This window comes from Erythrolamprus reginae, chromosome 2 (genome assembly GCF_031021105.1).
Source record: "Erythrolamprus reginae isolate rEryReg1 chromosome 2, rEryReg1.hap1, whole genome shotgun sequence".
Classification (NCBI taxonomy): Eukaryota; Metazoa; Chordata; class Lepidosauria; order Squamata; family Dipsadidae; genus Erythrolamprus; species Erythrolamprus reginae.
In genome coordinates this window covers 33,866,492-33,884,477 of record NC_091951.1, presented here as the reverse complement: position 1 = coordinate 33,884,477, position 17,986 = coordinate 33,866,492, and the positions used below count along the sequence as shown (strand labels likewise).

Genomic DNA, 17,986 nt, shown 5'->3' with positions numbered 1-17,986 from the left:
GGTGTTCGGTATGCTGAACACGAACCCAAATTTTTTTCAAACTTTGGGCAAAGTTTGCGGTCGTGTTCAGCATTCGGAGCTTTGACGTCACCAGGAAGTGATCACCTTGGCGTCCGGGCTGCCCCCGGAATCTCTTTGTGGGAGGGATTCCCCGTTCGGGTTCGAGTTCAGTTCGGGTTCAGCCGAATTTTGCGTAATGTTCGTCCAAACTTGCCGAACCCGAACACCATTGGGTTCGCACATCACTACCTGGCAACCATCTTACTCACTTAACAACTGCAGGGAAGTCCCATTTTTTTTGCTCTCCCCAAGCTCCAGACCCTTTCTAGGAGCCTGAGATGGGCGAAAACGGCCTTCCTTATTCCCCCCCCCCCACCAGAGGTCCTCTGGAGGCAGGAAATGGCCTATTTGCCAACTTCCTGAAGTTGGGAAACAAGCCATTTCTGGCCTACGGAAGGCCTCCAGCAGGTGGGGAAGGCCTAGAAAGGCTCTGGAGTCTGGAGAGAGCAAAAAATGGACATGCCATCATGTGTCGAGAGTGTGGGGGCACATCTGCATGCATGGGAGCCCCACATGAAATTATGGGGGGCCCTCTTTTTTAGCACACGAACCAAAAAAGATTCACCATCACTGGCATAGGGTCTTCTATTTGAACAGGGGGTTGGACTAGAACAGAGGTCCCCAACCTGGGCTATGGCCTACCTCCAGACCTTGAGCTGTTCAGAATCCACTGGTGGAAGTAGCGGGCAAACACATGCATGTATCCCCAACTCGCGTGAAAGGGTTGGGCTGCTGCCTGGAGTGGGGGAAACGCAGCGCGGGTAGCAAAAATGGAGCTCCACCCCAGAGCACCCAATTTTAGTTATTTTAATATTAGATTTGTCATATGCTGTTTTATTATTGTTGTTAGCTGCCCCGAGTCTAAATAAATAAATAAATGAATAAATAAATAAATAAATAAATAAATAAGTAAGTAAGTGAGTGAGTAAATAAGTAAATAAATAAATAAACAAACAAACAAACACATAAACAAACAAATAAACAAATAAATAAATAAATAAACAAACAAACAAACAAACAAACAAATAAATAAATAAATTTGCACTGGAAGATGTTGAAAGAAAATGTAGGGTGTCCTGCATAAGCCACGCCCACAGTGTGGTAGTAAAAATGTTGGTAGCTCTTCACTGGTGCTCACCCACCCCTCGCATGGAACCATCCCCTCTCCTTCCTATCCACCAGTCAGCAAAACTGAAAAGGTAGAGAAACTCTGGACTAGAAGACTTCCAATATCCCTCTCCAACTTGAATAATTCTGTTCTGGTTTTTTTTATTATTTGTTCAGGTTTTGGCCTCTTAAGTAAAGTGGGAGATGATATTTTTAAGAAGTTTTTCAACCTGGACGGTTACTCCCTTACCTTTGTAGTGGACACGACTGGCAGCATGTCAGACGACATCAAGCACGTCAAAGCCAAATGCATTGAACTGCTCCGGACATATTCTGGCTCTCCCGACGCGCCTTATAATTACATTCTTGTGCCCTTTAATGATCCCGGTAAGGAAGACTGTGATTCCTTCTGAATTTATTATTCCTTTTAGGCTAAAATTTCCCTCCTTCTTTTGCTCAGTTTTTCCCCCAGAGAATCCAAGCAATGAATCCAGCTTGAAGGGTTTGGTTGGTTGGTTGGTTGGTTGGTTGGTTGGTTGGTTGGATGATTCATTGATTTCTATGTACAGGTAAGGATGTTCATCTTTAATTACTTAGAAGAAGGGAGGAGAGGGGCATGGCCAAGCACTGCGGCGACATGGAGTTCCCTGCACTACGCAGGAAAGCCCCTAATCTCTGTCACCTGGGTATCTGGTTCAGTTGGAACCAGGTCGGAACTGCCCTGGAGGGGCAATGAGGAAGAGGGACACTATCGGCAATCTGTTTGGGGTCAGCAAACTCCACAGAGAACTGATTTAGGGCCCTCAATTGGTAGCAATGGATATCGGCTTGCAAAAGCTATCCAAGCCACGGCGGCTATGAATGCAAGGATCTATTTGTGTTGAAGATCGGAAGATACCTGGAAAGAGGTGGAATAGCCACCTGACATAGAAAGAGGGGAGTGGAGAGTGAGACAATGGAGATAAATTGAATAATAAAATTTAAATTGGAATGTAATTTAGGTTATTATATTACTGTCTTTAAGTGATAATATATTCACATTAAGGTATATGTGATGTTATGTATGTTTCTGATGTGGAGATTTTTTTTTAATTACAAAAAAAATTTAAAAGACGGTATTGGAAAAAAATATCTTCAGAGCCTCAGGAAAGCCAAAACCAGAATTAACATTTTTTTTAAAAACAAACAAACATAAACTATGTCTGAAACTGGCCTTCTTCATGTTATCACGGCTCAGTTACCACCTAGATCTATCATTGCAGATGTTGGACCCATCACTAAGACCCGAAGTGTGGACGAATTGGAATCCGCAATCTCTCGCCTGACTGCTACTGGGGGTGGTGACTGCCCAGAGATGTCCATGTCTGGCTTGAAACTGGCTTTGCAACAGAGCATGGCAAGGTGAGAAGTGCCTGGGTTGAAGCTTCTATTCTTAGAATAGAATAGAGTAGAGTAGAGAAGAATAGAATAGAATAGAATAGAATAGAATAGAATAGAATAGTGGAAAGGGACTTTGAAGGTCTTCCCTTCCAAACCCCTGCTCAGACAGGAAACCCTACACTACTTCAGACAAATGTTTATCTAACATCTTCTTTAAAACTTCCAGTGTTGGAACGTTCACAACTTCTGGAGGCAAGCTGTTCCACAGATTAATTGTTCTAATTATCAGCAAAATTCTCCTTGGTTCTACATTGCTTCTCTCTTTGATTAGTTTCTACACATTGCTTCTTGTTCTATCTTCAGATACTTTGGAGAATAGCTTGACACTCTTTTCTTTGGGGCAACCCCTGAAATATTGGAACACTGCTATCATGTCTCCCCTAGTCCTTGTTTCCATTAAACTAGACATACCCAGTTACTGCAACTGTTCTTCTGATGTTTTAGCCTCCATCCCCTAATTGTTGCTCTTCTCTGCACTCTTTCTAGAGTCTCAACATCTTTTCACATCATGGAAACCAAAACTGAATGTATTATTCCAAGTGTGGCCTTACCAAGGCATTATAAAGCAGTGTTAGCACTTTACATGATATTCCTCTGTTAATGCAGCCTACAACGTATTGGCTTTTTTGGCAGCTGCTGCATACTGCTGGCTCATATTTAAATGGTTGTCCACTAGGACTCCAATGTCCCTCTCACAGTTACTACTGTTGAGCGAGGTACCACCTCGCATTTTGTTTTTCCTGCCTAAATGTAGAACCTTACTTTTTTCACCATTGAATTTCATTTTGTTTGATAGCACCCAAGGTTAGGTTAGGTTAGGTTAGGTTAGGTCCCACAGAGTCGGCCTTCTCCAGGTCCCGTCAGCCAGACAATGTTGACTGGCAGGGCCTAGGAGAAGAGCCTTCTTTGTGGCGGCCCTGGCCCTCTGGAACAAACTCCCTCCGGAGATACGAACCGCCCCCTCCCTCCAGGTCTTTCGAAAAGCCTTAAAAACCTACCTTTGTTGGCAGGCATGGGGGCCGTGAGTGATGACACTGTCACCAACTGATATGAGATATGATTGGATTGGATGAATGTATGCGAGTGTTTGTGGGGTCTTTAGTAAATTTTCATATTTTAGAGATATTAGATTTCTTATATATTGTTATATTAATGTTGTACGCTGCCCTGAGTCACCTTGAGAAGGGCGGCATAGAAATCTAATAAGTGAATGAATGAATGAGTGAGTGAGTGAGTGAGTGAGTGAGTGAGTGAGTGAGTGAGTGAGTGAGTGAGTGAATGAATGAATGAATGAATGAAATCTTGAGCCTATCTTCTGGAGTTCTGTATATTCAAGGTTGACTCAGCCTCCCATTTTTTCAAGGTGGGTAAAATGAGGACCAAGATGGCTGAGATTAATTTGTAAACCACTTAGAGAGGATTGTAAAGCAGTGTAAAGTACTGTGAAGCATCTAAGTGGTATTGCTATTTTGTCCTGCTAGGGACTTACTGTTCTGCTCTGGCACAGGCCAAATCTGCTCAAATTCAGTGGCGACAGAATCACCATTGATTCATACAAAGGGGAAGTTTCTTGGAGAAATTGTTATTAAAAATCTTCCATATTGCTCCCGTGCATATTTATAAATTAAATGAGAGCCATATTAAAGGTAGTCCTCAACTTACAACAGTTTATTTAGTGACCATTCAAAGTTATAGCAGCACTGAAAAAAGTGTCCTAGGACAGTCTATGGGGAAGCCAGGTTCACATAACAACCATGAAGGGCTCTATAGGTAAGAACCACACTTTGACATCTACTTGGAAATGAACTGGCATCCAGCGCAGTTCATTATGTGAGTTTACTTTTCTGCACCAACTGCAGCTTCCAAAAATCTTGAAAGGCAGGTAATAGAGCACATTGCAGTAACCCAGGCTCTGCACTCTAGGGTGTGAGTAATCATCCTGAGGGCCCAGGCAATTTACAATACAATTTCTTAAAAAGCTTCTTGGCCTATGAACCAACTGTCACCACCCTTAAACAACCGTTTCCTGAAATCATTTGTCTCGGCCTTTCCTCTTTTGCCGCTTTATAAATGAAATGTCTTCGCAGATTTAATGAGAGAAGCCAATTGTTTCTCGCAGGAGGTTAACGGAGGAAAACAGGCCTTAATGTTCTTTCTTGAGTTTTAGCATTTGAACCGCTTAATCTTTCTGACTCTTAAGAGGGAGCAAGGCAGTCCTTAGGGCCCGAAACCATCAGTGACCTTATCCCCACTCAAATTTGTCAGATCCCACACAAAAATGACCTTCTAAAAATGGTTAGCCTTCTCACTCTGAAGTCTATAATGGGCTGACAAATAAGTACTTTTCTTTTGTCTAGCCAACGTTTCCCACCATAGTCTCAGGGTTCAAATTTAGATAGGTGGAGGGTCAAGAAAAAAGGACTTTAAAAAAAGACCAAGAGACTTGTATGGTCTTTTTGTTGAAAGAAGAAAAGACTAAATTGAGTATGTATGGAGTTGATGATTTAAAAGGGTCAGAGGAAGGGAAAAGAATAAAATGCACGAATCCCAGCGACCAGTTAGGTCCCACAGAGTGGGTCTTCTCCGGGTCCCGTCAACCAAACAATGTCGCTTGGCGGGACCCAGGGGAAGAGCCTTCTCTATGGTAGCCCCGGCCCTCTGGAACCAACTCCCCCCCAGAGATTAGAATTGCCCCCACCCTCCTTGCCTTTTGTAAGCTGCTTAAAACCCACCTCTGCCGCCAGGCATGGGGGAACTGAGAAACACTTCCCCCTAGGCCTTTAAAATTTTATGCATGGTATGTCTGTATGTATGATTGGTTTTTATATAATGGGTTTTTAACTGTTTTTAGTATTGGATTATTGTTATATACTGTTTTATTACTGTTGTTAGCCGCCCTGAGTCTGAGGAAAGGGGCAGCATACAAATAAATAAATAAACAAACAAACAAACAAACAAACAAACAAATAAATAAATAAATAAATAAATAAATAAATAAATAAAATGACAATGGCTTGATATAAAGATGGGTGGAAATCATGATTCTATTGTTTTTTATATTAAGTCTTCGGAGAGGGGTGGCATACAAATCTAATTAATAATAATAATAATAATAATAATAATAATAATAATAATAATAATAATAATAATAATAATAATAATATTTTTCTTGTTCTTTTAATTTTGTATGCTTAAGTTTAAACAGATGGAACTTTAAGGCAGGAGTACTGTTGAATATGCATTGGGATAATGTAAATAGTTGAATGTGGATTGCTACAATATGATTGGTTAAGAAAGTGACAGTTGCATTTAAGCGGGAAAATGAAAGTATAAAAGAGGCGAGCTGACACTGTTTCAGTCAGTCGCATCTAGAACTGAAGTCACTATTGCAATGTTCTTTCCTGCTGCCGAGAATGAAGAGATTTAAAAAGAGCTGAATGCCTCAGTATTCTTCAAGTACTATCTCCATTTTTTATTTCTAAAGTATCAAGTATACAGTATAATCCATGGTGGCGTAGTGGTTGAAATACAATACCGCAGCCTACTTCTGCCAACTACCAGCTGCCAGCAGTTCAATCCTGACCGGCTTAAGGTTAACTGAGCTTTCCATCTTTTTGACTTTGGTAAAATGAGGAGCCAGATTTTGGGGGGGGGGAAACAATTGACTCTATAAACCACTTAGAGAGGGCTGCAAAGCACTGTGAAGTGGTATATAAGTCTAAGTGCTATTGCGGTTGCTAAAGTAGACACAAGCATCCGCAGGGAGTTCCAGAGTGGAATAACTGAGAGATAGCTACTTCCCTGACAATCCTATATGCACGCTACTTTTCCTCCTCGCACAAACTTTCTAAAAAAAATCCTTTGTGTCCCTCCAGATCGAAGATCTTTATCTTCACTGATGCAGGAGCAAAAGACGAGTCTCTGAAGGGAGAAGTGCAGATTCTGATTGATTCTACCAAGTCCATAGTGAATTATCTCCTCACAGGCTATTGTGGCAGCAGGAAACGCAGAAGTAAGTCAGTCTTACTACACGCATATTTTGGTGTTTTCTTAGGCACAAAGAATAGAAAATTCTTGCAAATAATCTCATAAATCTTGCAAGATTTTTTCTAAAAAAATACCAGCTTCCTCAGCGAAAAGTATGTTAGTGATATTACAGTATAGATAGGCAGAGGATGGTGGAGGAGGAGAAGGAGGACGGGGGAAGGAGGGGGGAGGGAAAGAAAGGAAAGGAGAGGGAGAGGAAGGGAAGGAGGGAGGGAGGAAGAAAGGAAAAAAGGAAAAAAAGGAAAAAAAGAAGGAAGGAAGGAAGGAAGGAAGGAAGGGGCAAAGAGGAGAGGCAGGGAGGGAGGAAAAAAGGAAAGAAGGAAGGAAGGGGCAAAGAGAGGGGAGGGAGGGAGGGACAAAGAGGAAGAGAAGGAAAGGAAAGAAGGAAAGAAGGAAAGAAGGAAAGAATGAAAGAAGGAAAGAAGGAAAGAAGGAAAGAAGGAAAGAAGGAAAGAAGGAAAGGAAAGAAGGAAAGAAGGAAAGAAGGAAAGGAAAGAAGGAAAGAAGGAAAGAAGGAAAGAAGGAAAGAAGGAAAGAAGGAAAGAAGGAAAGAAGGAAAGAAGGAAAGAAGGAAAGAAGGAAAGAAGGAAGAAGGAAAGGAGGAAAGGAGGAAAGAGGAAAGGAGGAAAGGAGGAAAGGAGGAAAGGAGGAAAGGAGGAAAGGAGGAAAGAAGGAAAGAAGGAAGGAAGAGGGAGAGGTAATATTTTTCTAAACACATAAGCTGATTGAAGAGGAATAACAATGCAGGAAGAATTTCCCTTCCTGGGCCATTCAAACATGGCCAAGTAGACCGACAGAGAGGAAACAGAACGATCCATTGTTTGCTTTCAAGACCCTTGTCTTCCAGCCTTGGAAGCCTTGCCAGTATGGAATCACATCAGACAATTTGTTCCATGCAAGGGCTGCTCTACCATAAACACAACAGGGCTTCTCTCTGGGGTAGGGCAAGAGGTTGACAAGAGGGAAAGGAAGAGTTGTGTCTATCGCAAGCTCTGCTCTCAACTCTTGCGTGCACATTGTCCACTGCGCAGCTGCACCGCATGATTGTATGTGCACTGCCAAAAAACAGCTTCTGCGTGTGTGCAGAAGCAAAAATCAAGATGGCGGCACATATGGCACCACCATTAGAGCTAGGTCAGGGACATAGCCAGCTGGCAATTGCTCCCAATTCAGTGGCAGGGGGAAATTCCCGCTACCAGTTCTATAGAACCAGTCCAAATCGGGAGCAACCCAACCCTGTTGTCATCTCACTTTCTGCCCTCAGAGGAAATTTTGTTAGCAACACTTCTTGTGTGCCAGCCCAATCAGCTTCTGCCTCTTCAATCTTTCAAGGAGGCTCATATTGATTTTTGCTTCAGGCAAGAAAGATATCTTGAGCCAGCCCTGTTGATATTGCCCGGTTCCTATTTGCTTCAGAGATGTCTTAAAACCACAGCTTATTTGAAGCCGTGTCCATGTTTCCTTCCAAATACTTGCATTGTCTGAGGGAATTGCCTGCAGTGATGGACTGCTACCGGAACCATAAGGTGTTCCATTCCGTTAGCAGTTTTGGGGATGTGTGCACAGCTGTGTTGTTAGTACATGGTACTCACTTGTTTTGGGGTTGCCATGTAATAAACTACCAATGGTAGTCTGTGACTGTAAAGGTGTAATATGTCTTTAAGAGCTTTGGCTGGTTTGGCCATAAGGGGGCGCCAGCACCGTTCCCTGTGGGGGGGGAGTTATCTTTGAGAGTAGGTATGTGCGGTTTGTACTCTGTTGTTGATATCTGTATATATGTGTAAATAATACTTCGTTAAATACTAAGTCTGTGTCGTTTAACTGGCTATTCCACATGCACTACACCACTGCTATAACTCTGCTGTGTGTATGTCGAAGGTCTCACACAAGGCTGCACCGAGACATACTAACATGTGTGCCACTGACGCCTGCAGGCCATAGTTCCCTCTAAGCTGCTCTGTGCGCTATAGCGCAGAGGTTTTTACCTCTCAGCCAGGGGATTTCAAATTTAGCGTGGAGGACTGACCTCCGCGCTGAAATTTGAAATGAGAACTGCTGCTGCTCTACAACATAGGGCAGCAACAGTTCCTTAAGGAAAGGTGGGAAAGAAAGGGGCCGGCCAATTGCAGGCCGGCTTTCTTCCCGCCCCTTAAACTCCAGATTTTCCCCTCCCCGGCCACGCCCATCGGCAGCCAAACGGTTGTTTAGCTGCCGGCTGGGTAAGGTAAGCCTCCCTGGGTGGGGGGGGGACTGCCGACAAAGAGGGCTGGTGGCCATCCTGCCGCTAGGCCTCTAAGCCTCCATGGGGGGGTGCGCCGACAAAAAGGGCTGGTGGCGTGGGTGGGGTGCGACGAGCGGACCTCTTACTTCTCTGCGGGGGCCCTCGTGTGAGGTGTACCACGAGCCAGGCCCGGCAGTGACAGCAGCCATCCACCCCCTCGCCCTCCCACGCATCCACGGCGCCCGGCCGACTTTTACCTGCTGCCGAATAGCCACACAGTCCCAGACTCCCAAATCACTCTCTTCTCCGATCAGCAAAGCCATCTGCCCAGGAAAGCACCACGCGTTGAAAAAGCGATGCTTTCCTGGGCAGCCAGCTTGCTGGCTGGAGAAGCGAGCGATCCGGGATCCGGGACTGTGTGGCTTTGCGCCATGAAGACAAAACATCTCTGGCAGCAGGTAAAAGTCTGCCGGGCTGGCGGAGGCGGCGCGTGGCCGGGCGCCGGGGATGTAAGGCTGCTTCTTCTTTGCTGCAGAGCCACGTGGAGGCGAAGACACGGCGCCCGGCCACGCTCCGCCTCCCGGTAGCCCGGCCGACTTTTGGAGCTATTTTGTTTTCATGGTGCAAAGACACATAGTCCCGAACTCCCAAATCGCTCTCTTCTCCGGTCAGCAAAGCCATCTGCCCAGGAAAGCGCCACACGTTGAAAAAGCACGATGCTTTCCTGGGCATCCGGCTTACTGGCCGGAGAAGCGAGCGATCCAGGATCCAGGACTGTGTGGCTTTGCGCCATGAAGACAAACGGCTCCAGAGCAGGTAAAAGTCGGCCGGGCAGAGGCGGTGCATGGCTACTTCCTCTTTGCTGCAAAGCCGCGCGGAGGCGAAGACACGGCGGCCGGACACGCTCCGCCTCCCGAGAGCACGGCCGACTTTGGGAGCCGTTTTGTTTTCGGACGGGCAGAGGCGACACGCGGAGGCAAAGACAAGGCGCCCGCCCACGCTCCGCCTCCCAGGAGCCCGGCCGAAAACAACGGCTCCAAAAGTCAGCCGGGATACCGGGAGGCGGAGCATGACCGGGCGCCGTGTCTTCACCTCCGCGCGCCGCCTCTGCCCAGCCGAAAACAAAATGGCTCCAAAAGTCGGCCGGGCTCCCGGGAGGCGGAGCGTGTCCGGGCGCTGTGTCTTCGCCTCGGCGTGCCGCCTCCGCCCGGCCGAAAACAACGGCTCCAAAAGTCGGCCGGGATACCGGGAGGCAGAGCGTGTCCGGGCGCCGGGGATGCCTGAGAGAGCGAGGGGGTGCATGGCTGCTTCCTCTTTGCTGCAGAGCCGCCAGGCAGAGGCAAAGACAATGGCGCCCTCCACTCTCTCTCCGGCTCTCTTTCTCTCTCTTTTTCTCTCTGTTGCCGGCGTGGTGAACGAGAGAGAAAGATAGAGAGAGAAAAAGGAGGGGAGAGAGAATGAGAGAGAAAGAAAGCAAGAGAGAAAGAGAGGGAAAGAAAGCAAGAGAGAGAGAAAGAGAGGGGGAAGGAGGGAGAGGGAAAGACATGGAGGGAGGGAAGGTGGGAGAGAGAAAGAGCAAAAAAGAGAGGAAGGAAGGAAGAGAGAAAGGAAGAGGGATGGAGAGAGAGAGGGAAAGAAAGATGAAGGAAGGGAAAGAGAAAGGGGGAGGGAGAGATAGAAAGGAGGGAGAGGGGGGTAGTTAGATAGGGAGAGGGAAAAGGAAGGGCTTGGAGAAAGGCAGGGGGAGAGAAAGATAGAAAGGAAAGAGGGAGGGAGAGATAGAAAGAAAAGAGGGAGGGAGGAAAGAAGGAGGGAGAGATAGAAAGGAAAGAGGGAGAGGGGGGTAGTAGGATAGGGAGAGGGAAAAGGAAGGGCTTGGAGAAAGGCAGGGGGAGAAAGATAGAAAGGAAAGAGGGAGGGAGAGATAGAAAGGAAAGAGGGAGGGAGAGATAGAAAGGAAAGAGGGAGGAAGAGATAGAAAGGAAAGAGGGAGGAAGACATAGAAAGGATAGAATTATGGATGCAAGAACTTGCTCATGTGTGATAGCGTACGCCCACAGTTACTTTATTTATTTATTTATTTATTTATTTATTTATTTATTTATTTATTTATACTAATATGCTGCCCAGTGCCAAAGGGACTGCCGCTCAGATACTATACTTTTCCGCTCACCCCGAAAAAAAATTAGAGGAAACACTGCTGCAGGCATGCCCCTGCATGAAGTTTTGCTTCTGCACATGTGCAGCAAGCGAAATCTCACGTGAAGATGCTCACACTCACGAGATTTCAGTGATTTTTGCCGATTTTTTGCTTCTGCGCATGCGCGGAAGCAAAATTAACATTGAAAATCGCCAAAATCTCACTATCATCCACATCCTCACGTGATATTTTACTTGCTGCGCATGTGCAGAAGCGAAATCTCATGCCGGATGTGCGCATGCACACCGGACGTGCACACGACTGCAACGGCAATCAGAGAGCATATTGGTAGTGCCAAGGACAGCAAGCCTTCCGTGATCGCGTGGCAGAGCTTTTGACATTCTTGAGATAACAGACAAAGGAACTGAGTTTCTGCACTGCCTCAACTTGAAAATCAAGCCCAGCAGCCAAGTTTTCTGGGCTTGATTTAAACATGACACCGGACTGGCTTATGTTGCCAAGCAGGGAGTCAGTTTTGCATTTACTTTTGTATTTAACTGAAAGCAAATAGAGCCTGGGAATCATATAACACTGATTGGGTAATGAGGAAATGTCCAGCAATATGCGGCTAAGGGAAACAGCTTCTGAAAAAGGGTGTGTGAGAGTGACTGTTTTGGAGGCCAGTAGCATTCCAACATCATGGATCAGGTGCCAACTTTTAAAAGTTGTTTTCTCTGCCTCCAGGAGAGCCCCCTAAAGCCCCCCAAATTTTCTTAAAAAGGAGTTCTCCTTTCATCTATTTACAGTAAAAATGTTGAGAAGGTGTTGCTAAAAAATTAATAAATAGCAATAGCATTTAGACTTATATACCGCTTCATAGTGCTTTTACAGCTCTTTCTAAGCAGTTTACAGAATCAGCATATTGCCCCCAACAATCTGGGTCCTCATTTTACCCACCTCAGAAGGTTGTAAGGCTGAGTCAACCTTGAGCCAGTGGTGAGATTTGAATTGCTGAACTACAGGTAGCAGTTAGGTGAAGTAGTCTGCAGTGCTGCACTCTTAACCACTCCGCCACCCCGGCTAACAAGAATTAAAAACAAATGTAAAAAGTTGAACAAGAGGTTGGACTAAAAGACCTCCAAGTGTTGGGGGAGAGTTTTGCGCACCCCACCAGCTAGCCACAGTTCACCACTATATCTAATTGAAGTCTTCAATGAAAAACACTACAGTAGGTTTTCTTGTAAAAATATATTTTACTTTTCTTCTTAGCAAAATGTTTCTCTCAATAAACTATCACAATAACCTCCATTATGTATTTTACTATGTGTATACCCACTTTAGTTTAGTTTAGTTTAGGTTTTAACCCTCATTGTGTAATGGACAAAATCAATAAATAAAAATAAATAAATATTATTATACACTATTATTAATTCTATCACTGCAACCACCCACAAACCACTAAGCACTAAACCACATTAAGAAACCACTAAGCACAAACCACTGTAACAAACTACTCTATAACAAACCACACCCATGCAAGGGTGTTACTCTTATATACATGTTACAGCCAATCAGGTTGCAGCACATTTAGCAAACCCATGATTACATACTAGTTATGGCTTACATCAGGCTTTCATGTGGTTACAAACCATTTACTTGCACTGTAATATTACCTCCAGAAATAAATTTATTTCTGACACCGAGGTCCCTTCCAACCCTTGTCGTTTTGTCAAATCTCCTTCACAGGTGCTGATGAGGTTAAGCCTAAAACATTTGCAAACAGCTATGAAGAACTGGCCATTTATTCTGGCGGATTTTATGTTCTCATTACAAAACGTCAGCTTCCACAGGTCCTGGGTATAATGGAGAAGTCCCTGAATGCTGCTCCTGTCAAGTTGATTGAAGGCCAAATGCATGTCTCACAGTTCTCCATCCCTGTAGATGAAACGCTCAAAGAGTTGATCATCTCTGTCAAATCATCAACTTCATTCACCATGACTGTGGTCCAACCTTCAGGTAAGGGGCAGCGTGATACACGGCATTTCCTCAGGAGCTACCAACAGCAACTTCCAGAGCAGTGTTTCTCAACATTGGAGATGTGAAGGGGCTTAGACTTAACTCCCAGAAACCTCCAGCCAGCAGGAGTTGAAGGCCACCCACATCCTAAGTTGCATTAACAGAGGGATACAATCAAGGACTAGGGAGGTACTAATTTATTTATTTATTAATCGGATTTATATACCAACCTTATCCGAAGATTCAGGGCGGCTTACAACAAATAGGAAACTGTTGTGGTTGGCTCTGGCCCAGCTCATGCCCCAAGGAATGTGGAGGTGGATGCAAGGGGAAACCACAACATGTCATAGGCCTGTTTTATTGCCAACAGAGTCAGGTAGTGCAGTTTCCTCGGACGAAGAAGAAGGTGGGGGTGACTTGGAAGAGGGGGGCTTGGCACACAGCCCAGGAAGCCAATCTCCATTATCTTCAGTCGATTCAGATGAGGAAGTGTTAGACCCACGCGTGCGCAGAATTATGCATAGAAGAGACCAATTGCAGAAATATTACAGGAGATAAGAGAGGCCACCTGTGTTTGGGTGGGGCTCCAGTTATTAGAGCTGCTGATATAAATAGCAGCTTGCTGGCTTGGCTGTTGTGGAAGATTATCTGATCATTGTTCTTCAGACTGTGCCTTGCTGTTTCCGGATTTGGTTTGTTGATTTTTCACGACTTTGAAACCAAAGCAGAGCAAAGTGTGTGTATTTCACTTCGTGGAAGAAGGAAGGCTGTGACGTTTCTTCACAGCTGCTAGCTAAGTACTTAAGGACTGATTAAGGGGATTGTTCAGACTACTAGGTTGTTTTGGGACAAGTGCCCTTTGCAATACAAAAAGGGTGCTTTGTTTCTTTTGAATTTTTGTGATAAAGAACATTGTTTTTGAACTTTCAAGTGTGTGTGTGTCTGAAATTTGTATCCTTGAATTTTCGGGAGACTCATACCATAGAGCCCGGCAGAACAGGAAACAATATGCATCCTAAATGCAATTGAATAAAATTGATAATCTAAAAAACCTAAGAACCAATTAAAATACTCTCATACGCATTTAGTCCAGAAGCTCACAACACATCTGTCAGCCAGGGGTTAGCCTGGTGGCAATAATGAGTCTTCAGACTCTTACGAAAGGTGGGGAGGGTGGGAGCAATACGAATGTCTGGGGGGAGCTGATTCCTGAGGACCGGGGCCCCTACAGAGAAGGCTCTTCCACTATATGGGTGGCCTATAAATTTAATAAATGGATGGATGGATGGATGGATGGATGGATGGATGGATGGATGGATGGGTGGGTGGGTGGGTGGGTGGGTGGGTGGGTGGGTGGGTGGGTGAGTGAGTGAGTGAGTGAGTGAGTGAATGAATGAATGAATGAATGAATGAATGAATGAATGAATGAATGAATGAATGAATGAATGAAAAATAGGTAGGGGGAACTTTCTTCAAATTCTCACTTTGTTTACATCTGCTCCTGGGTCTATTTATGTGTCACCTCGTGGCAGGTTCTCCATTGGGATCTCTGAGCATGTTGATCAACACGGCGAACCAGAAGGTTGTGAAGATATCTCCTGTCCCCGAGCCAGGATTGTGGATCGTGAATTTGGATGTCTTAAACACTTACACGATACAGGTCGAAGGCAAAAGTTTGCTTGACTTTTCTTACCAGATTCTGCAGAAGGAGGATGAGTTTGTGCTTCCGGTCCAAGGAAGACCAGTACAAGGTACCGTTTCATTTTCCTTCAGATCCATCCGATTTTTAAAAAATACAGGGAGTCCTCGATTTACAATAATTCACTTAGTGACCATTCAAAGTTACAGCGGCACTGAAAAGAGTGGCTTAGGATCATTTTTCCACACTTACGGCCGCTGCAGCACTTTCCCATGGCCACGTGATCAAAATGCAGATGCTTGGGCAACTGACTCGTATTGAGGACGGTTGCAGTGCCCCGGGGTCATGTGATTCCCCTTTTGCGACTTCCCTCAACAGGGAAACCGGATTCACTTAACAACCGGGTTACTAACTTAAGAACTGCAGTGATTTCACTTAACAGCTGTGGGAAGAAAACGGGTAAAATGGGGCAAAGCTCACAACAAAATGTCTCCTTTAACAACATTACAAATGGGAATTGGGTTTCAGAGGTCAAGGTGGGAGAAAACTTAGGTTGCAGTGACCATCTATGTTTGTGGTTTGATGTAAAAACTGATTGTGAGCAATCCTATACTGCAACCAAAGTATTGGATTTCAAAAAAACAAATTTTAATGCAATGGGGGAATATTTAAATAATGAATTAAAGGGGAGGGATAAAATGGCAGGAGCGGGCACCCAGTGGACTGTATTAAAAAAGGCCATCTTAAAAGCCACTGGACTGTATGTAAGGCAAATAACTAAAGATAACAGGAAGAAGTAGTTTTAAAGTTTTAAAAAATTTCGGGTTCGGGTTCAGCGTCACGAAGGGCACGAAATTCGGTACGAACCCGAATTGTGCAAGTTCGGTTCGCCCAATACTAATCTTGACTCTTTTGCATCTCCTTCAGGGTTGAACTACACGGTCTCCATGAAGCTGATGGGAGATGCTTCCGGCATGCAAATCCTGCGCCTGGTGCCTATTTCTGAAGATGGAACCCCTCTGGAATCTATACCTTTGAACCAGTCCTTTGATGCTTTAGGCAACCCTTTTGCTGTTGGACCTTTTTCCTTGCATCGCCATGTACGTATCCCTTCCGAGTAATTATCTGGCAAAAGGCAGCTCATATTTTACTTAGGTTGTCCTATTAGAAAGCCTTTGAGATAAGACTGAGAAAGTAAAGACTGGTCCAAAGTGAGCTAGAGATTGAGCAGGGACTTGAAGCTGAGGATGCCTGATCTCAGTCCAACAATCTAGCCATGGCCTCTGACTATCTCCGGGCTAGTATTCAGGAAAGTACAGTGGAACCCCGACATAAGAGCTGCTCTACTTAAGAGCAACTCGAGATAAGAGCTGGGAGGGGAGAGATATTTTTGTTCTACTTACAAGCCCAAATTCGAGATACAAGCGCCAAGGAGCTGTCTCCTGAAGCCAAACGCTAACTTCCGCGTTCGGCTTCAGGAGACAGCTGCGAAGCGGCACGCGTGTTTTAAAAGGTTGCAGCCGGCCTGGGGGGCTCGGGGGGGTGCTTGCAGCTTTCTTTCTTGCTCTTTTTCTTTCTCTCTTTTACCTTCCCTTCCTCTATTTCTTCTTTTCTTTCTCCTTCCCACCTTCTTCCCTCCCTCCCTCCTTTCACTCATTCCTCTCTTACTCTCCCCTTTCATAAGTTTCCTTGCTTCCTTCCTCTGTTCCTGTCCCTTCCCCCTTTCTTTCTTTCTTGCTTTCTTTCTTGCTTTCTTTCTTGCTCTTTTTCTTTCTCTCTTTTACCTTCCCTTCCTCTATTTCTTCTTTTCTTTCTCCTTCCCACCTTCTTCCCTCCCTCCCTCCCTCCCTTCACTCATTCCTCTCTTACTCTCCCCTTTCATAAGTTTCCTTGCTTCCTTCCTCTGTTCCTGTCCCTTCCCTCTTTCCTTCCTTCCTTCCCACCCTCCGTCCATTCATTCACCCATTCCTCTCTTGATCGCTTAAAGCCGGTCCCTGGTGCAAAAAGGGTTGGGGACCTCTGTCCTACAGGATTGGGTGGCAGAGAAGTTGAACATGTGTAAATTTAAAAGTTTAAGAAAGTTTACAAGTTAAGTGAAAGAAACTTCATTATTCATTTATATGTACATGTACATTTCTTCATTAAAAACATGTCTTTCTGCATAATTTAGACTAACTTTGTGAGTTTTTTGAGGGCTGGAACCAATTAAAATTATTTACATTAATTCCTATGGGGAAAAGTCGTTCGAGATAAGAGCTGCTCGACTTAAGAGCCCAGGTCCGGAACGAATTAAACTCGTATCTCGAGGTACCACTGTATCAGGAAAGACTTAATGTATAGTCTGTATAGTCTGGAGGACAGAAGGAAAAGGGGGGACATGATCGAAACATTTAAATATATCAAAGGGTTAAATAAGGTTCAGGCGGGAAGTGTTTTTAATAGGAAAGTGAACACAAGAACAAGGGGGCAAAATCTGGGGGAAAGATCAAAAGCAACATGAGAAAATATTGTTTTACTGAAAGAGTAGTAGATCCTTGGAACAAACTTCCAGCAGACGTGGTTGGTAAATCCACAGTCACTGAATTTAAACATGCCTGGGATAAACATATATCCATCCTAAGATAAAATACAAAAAATAGTATAAGGGCAGACTAGATGGATCATGAGGTCTTTTTCTGCCGTCAGTCTTCTATGTTTCTATGTTTCTATGATGGGAGAGATGCACCTTAATGTACCCAAATGGTGATCGGTAGCCAATTAGAAACATCTCTTGTTTAATTCATCAATATGCACAAGAGCAATGAGGAAGATTTTTAATGATCATTTCTTCCTCCGTCTTTTCCTTCCAGAGAACCTCACTGAAAGTGGAGGGCCTTTCTCCAGGCAACTACCCCTTCGTACGAATCAGCGGTGATTCCATCACCACCGAATTTGTGCAGATTGTGCCTCTGCCAGACCAAATCAGTAAGTTCCAAGCAGGATGGAATATATCAGCAGTAACATGGGATTGGCTTAGCATCTCAAAAATCCTGGGCTCAATTGAGATCGTAGCAATAGCTAGAGGTATACGTGGCTGCATAGCTAGAGGTATAACAAGCAGGAAGAGGCAGATGGTGATTCCGCTGTATAGAGCGCTGGAGAGACCACATTTGGAATACTATGTTCAGTTCTGGAGACCTCACCTACAAAAAGATATTGATAAAATTGAACGGGTCCAAAGATGGGCTACAAGAATGGTGGAAGGTCTTAAGCATAAAACTTATCAGGAAAGACTTAATGAGCTCAATCTGTATAGTCTGGAGGACAGAAGGGAAAG

General features: G+C 44.6%; 1 protein-coding gene across 1 annotated transcript in view; it reads left to right on the top strand.

Annotated features, from left to right (window-relative positions):
• Positions 1 to 17,986, top strand: part of LOC139160123 (von Willebrand factor A domain-containing protein 7-like) — a 56,245-nt gene that overhangs the window by 22,393 nt on the left and 15,866 nt on the right. The window contains exons 7-13 of the mRNA XM_070737669.1: positions 1,345 to 1,554; positions 2,430 to 2,568; positions 6,483 to 6,619; positions 12,762 to 13,031; positions 14,564 to 14,782; positions 15,598 to 15,770; positions 17,520 to 17,634. Coding sequence (XP_070593770.1) covers positions 1,345 to 1,554; positions 2,430 to 2,568; positions 6,483 to 6,619; positions 12,762 to 13,031; positions 14,564 to 14,782; positions 15,598 to 15,770; positions 17,520 to 17,634 — 1,263 coding nt within the window. The remainder of the gene's footprint in view (positions 1 to 1,344; positions 1,555 to 2,429; positions 2,569 to 6,482; positions 6,620 to 12,761; positions 13,032 to 14,563; positions 14,783 to 15,597; positions 15,771 to 17,519; positions 17,635 to 17,986) is intronic.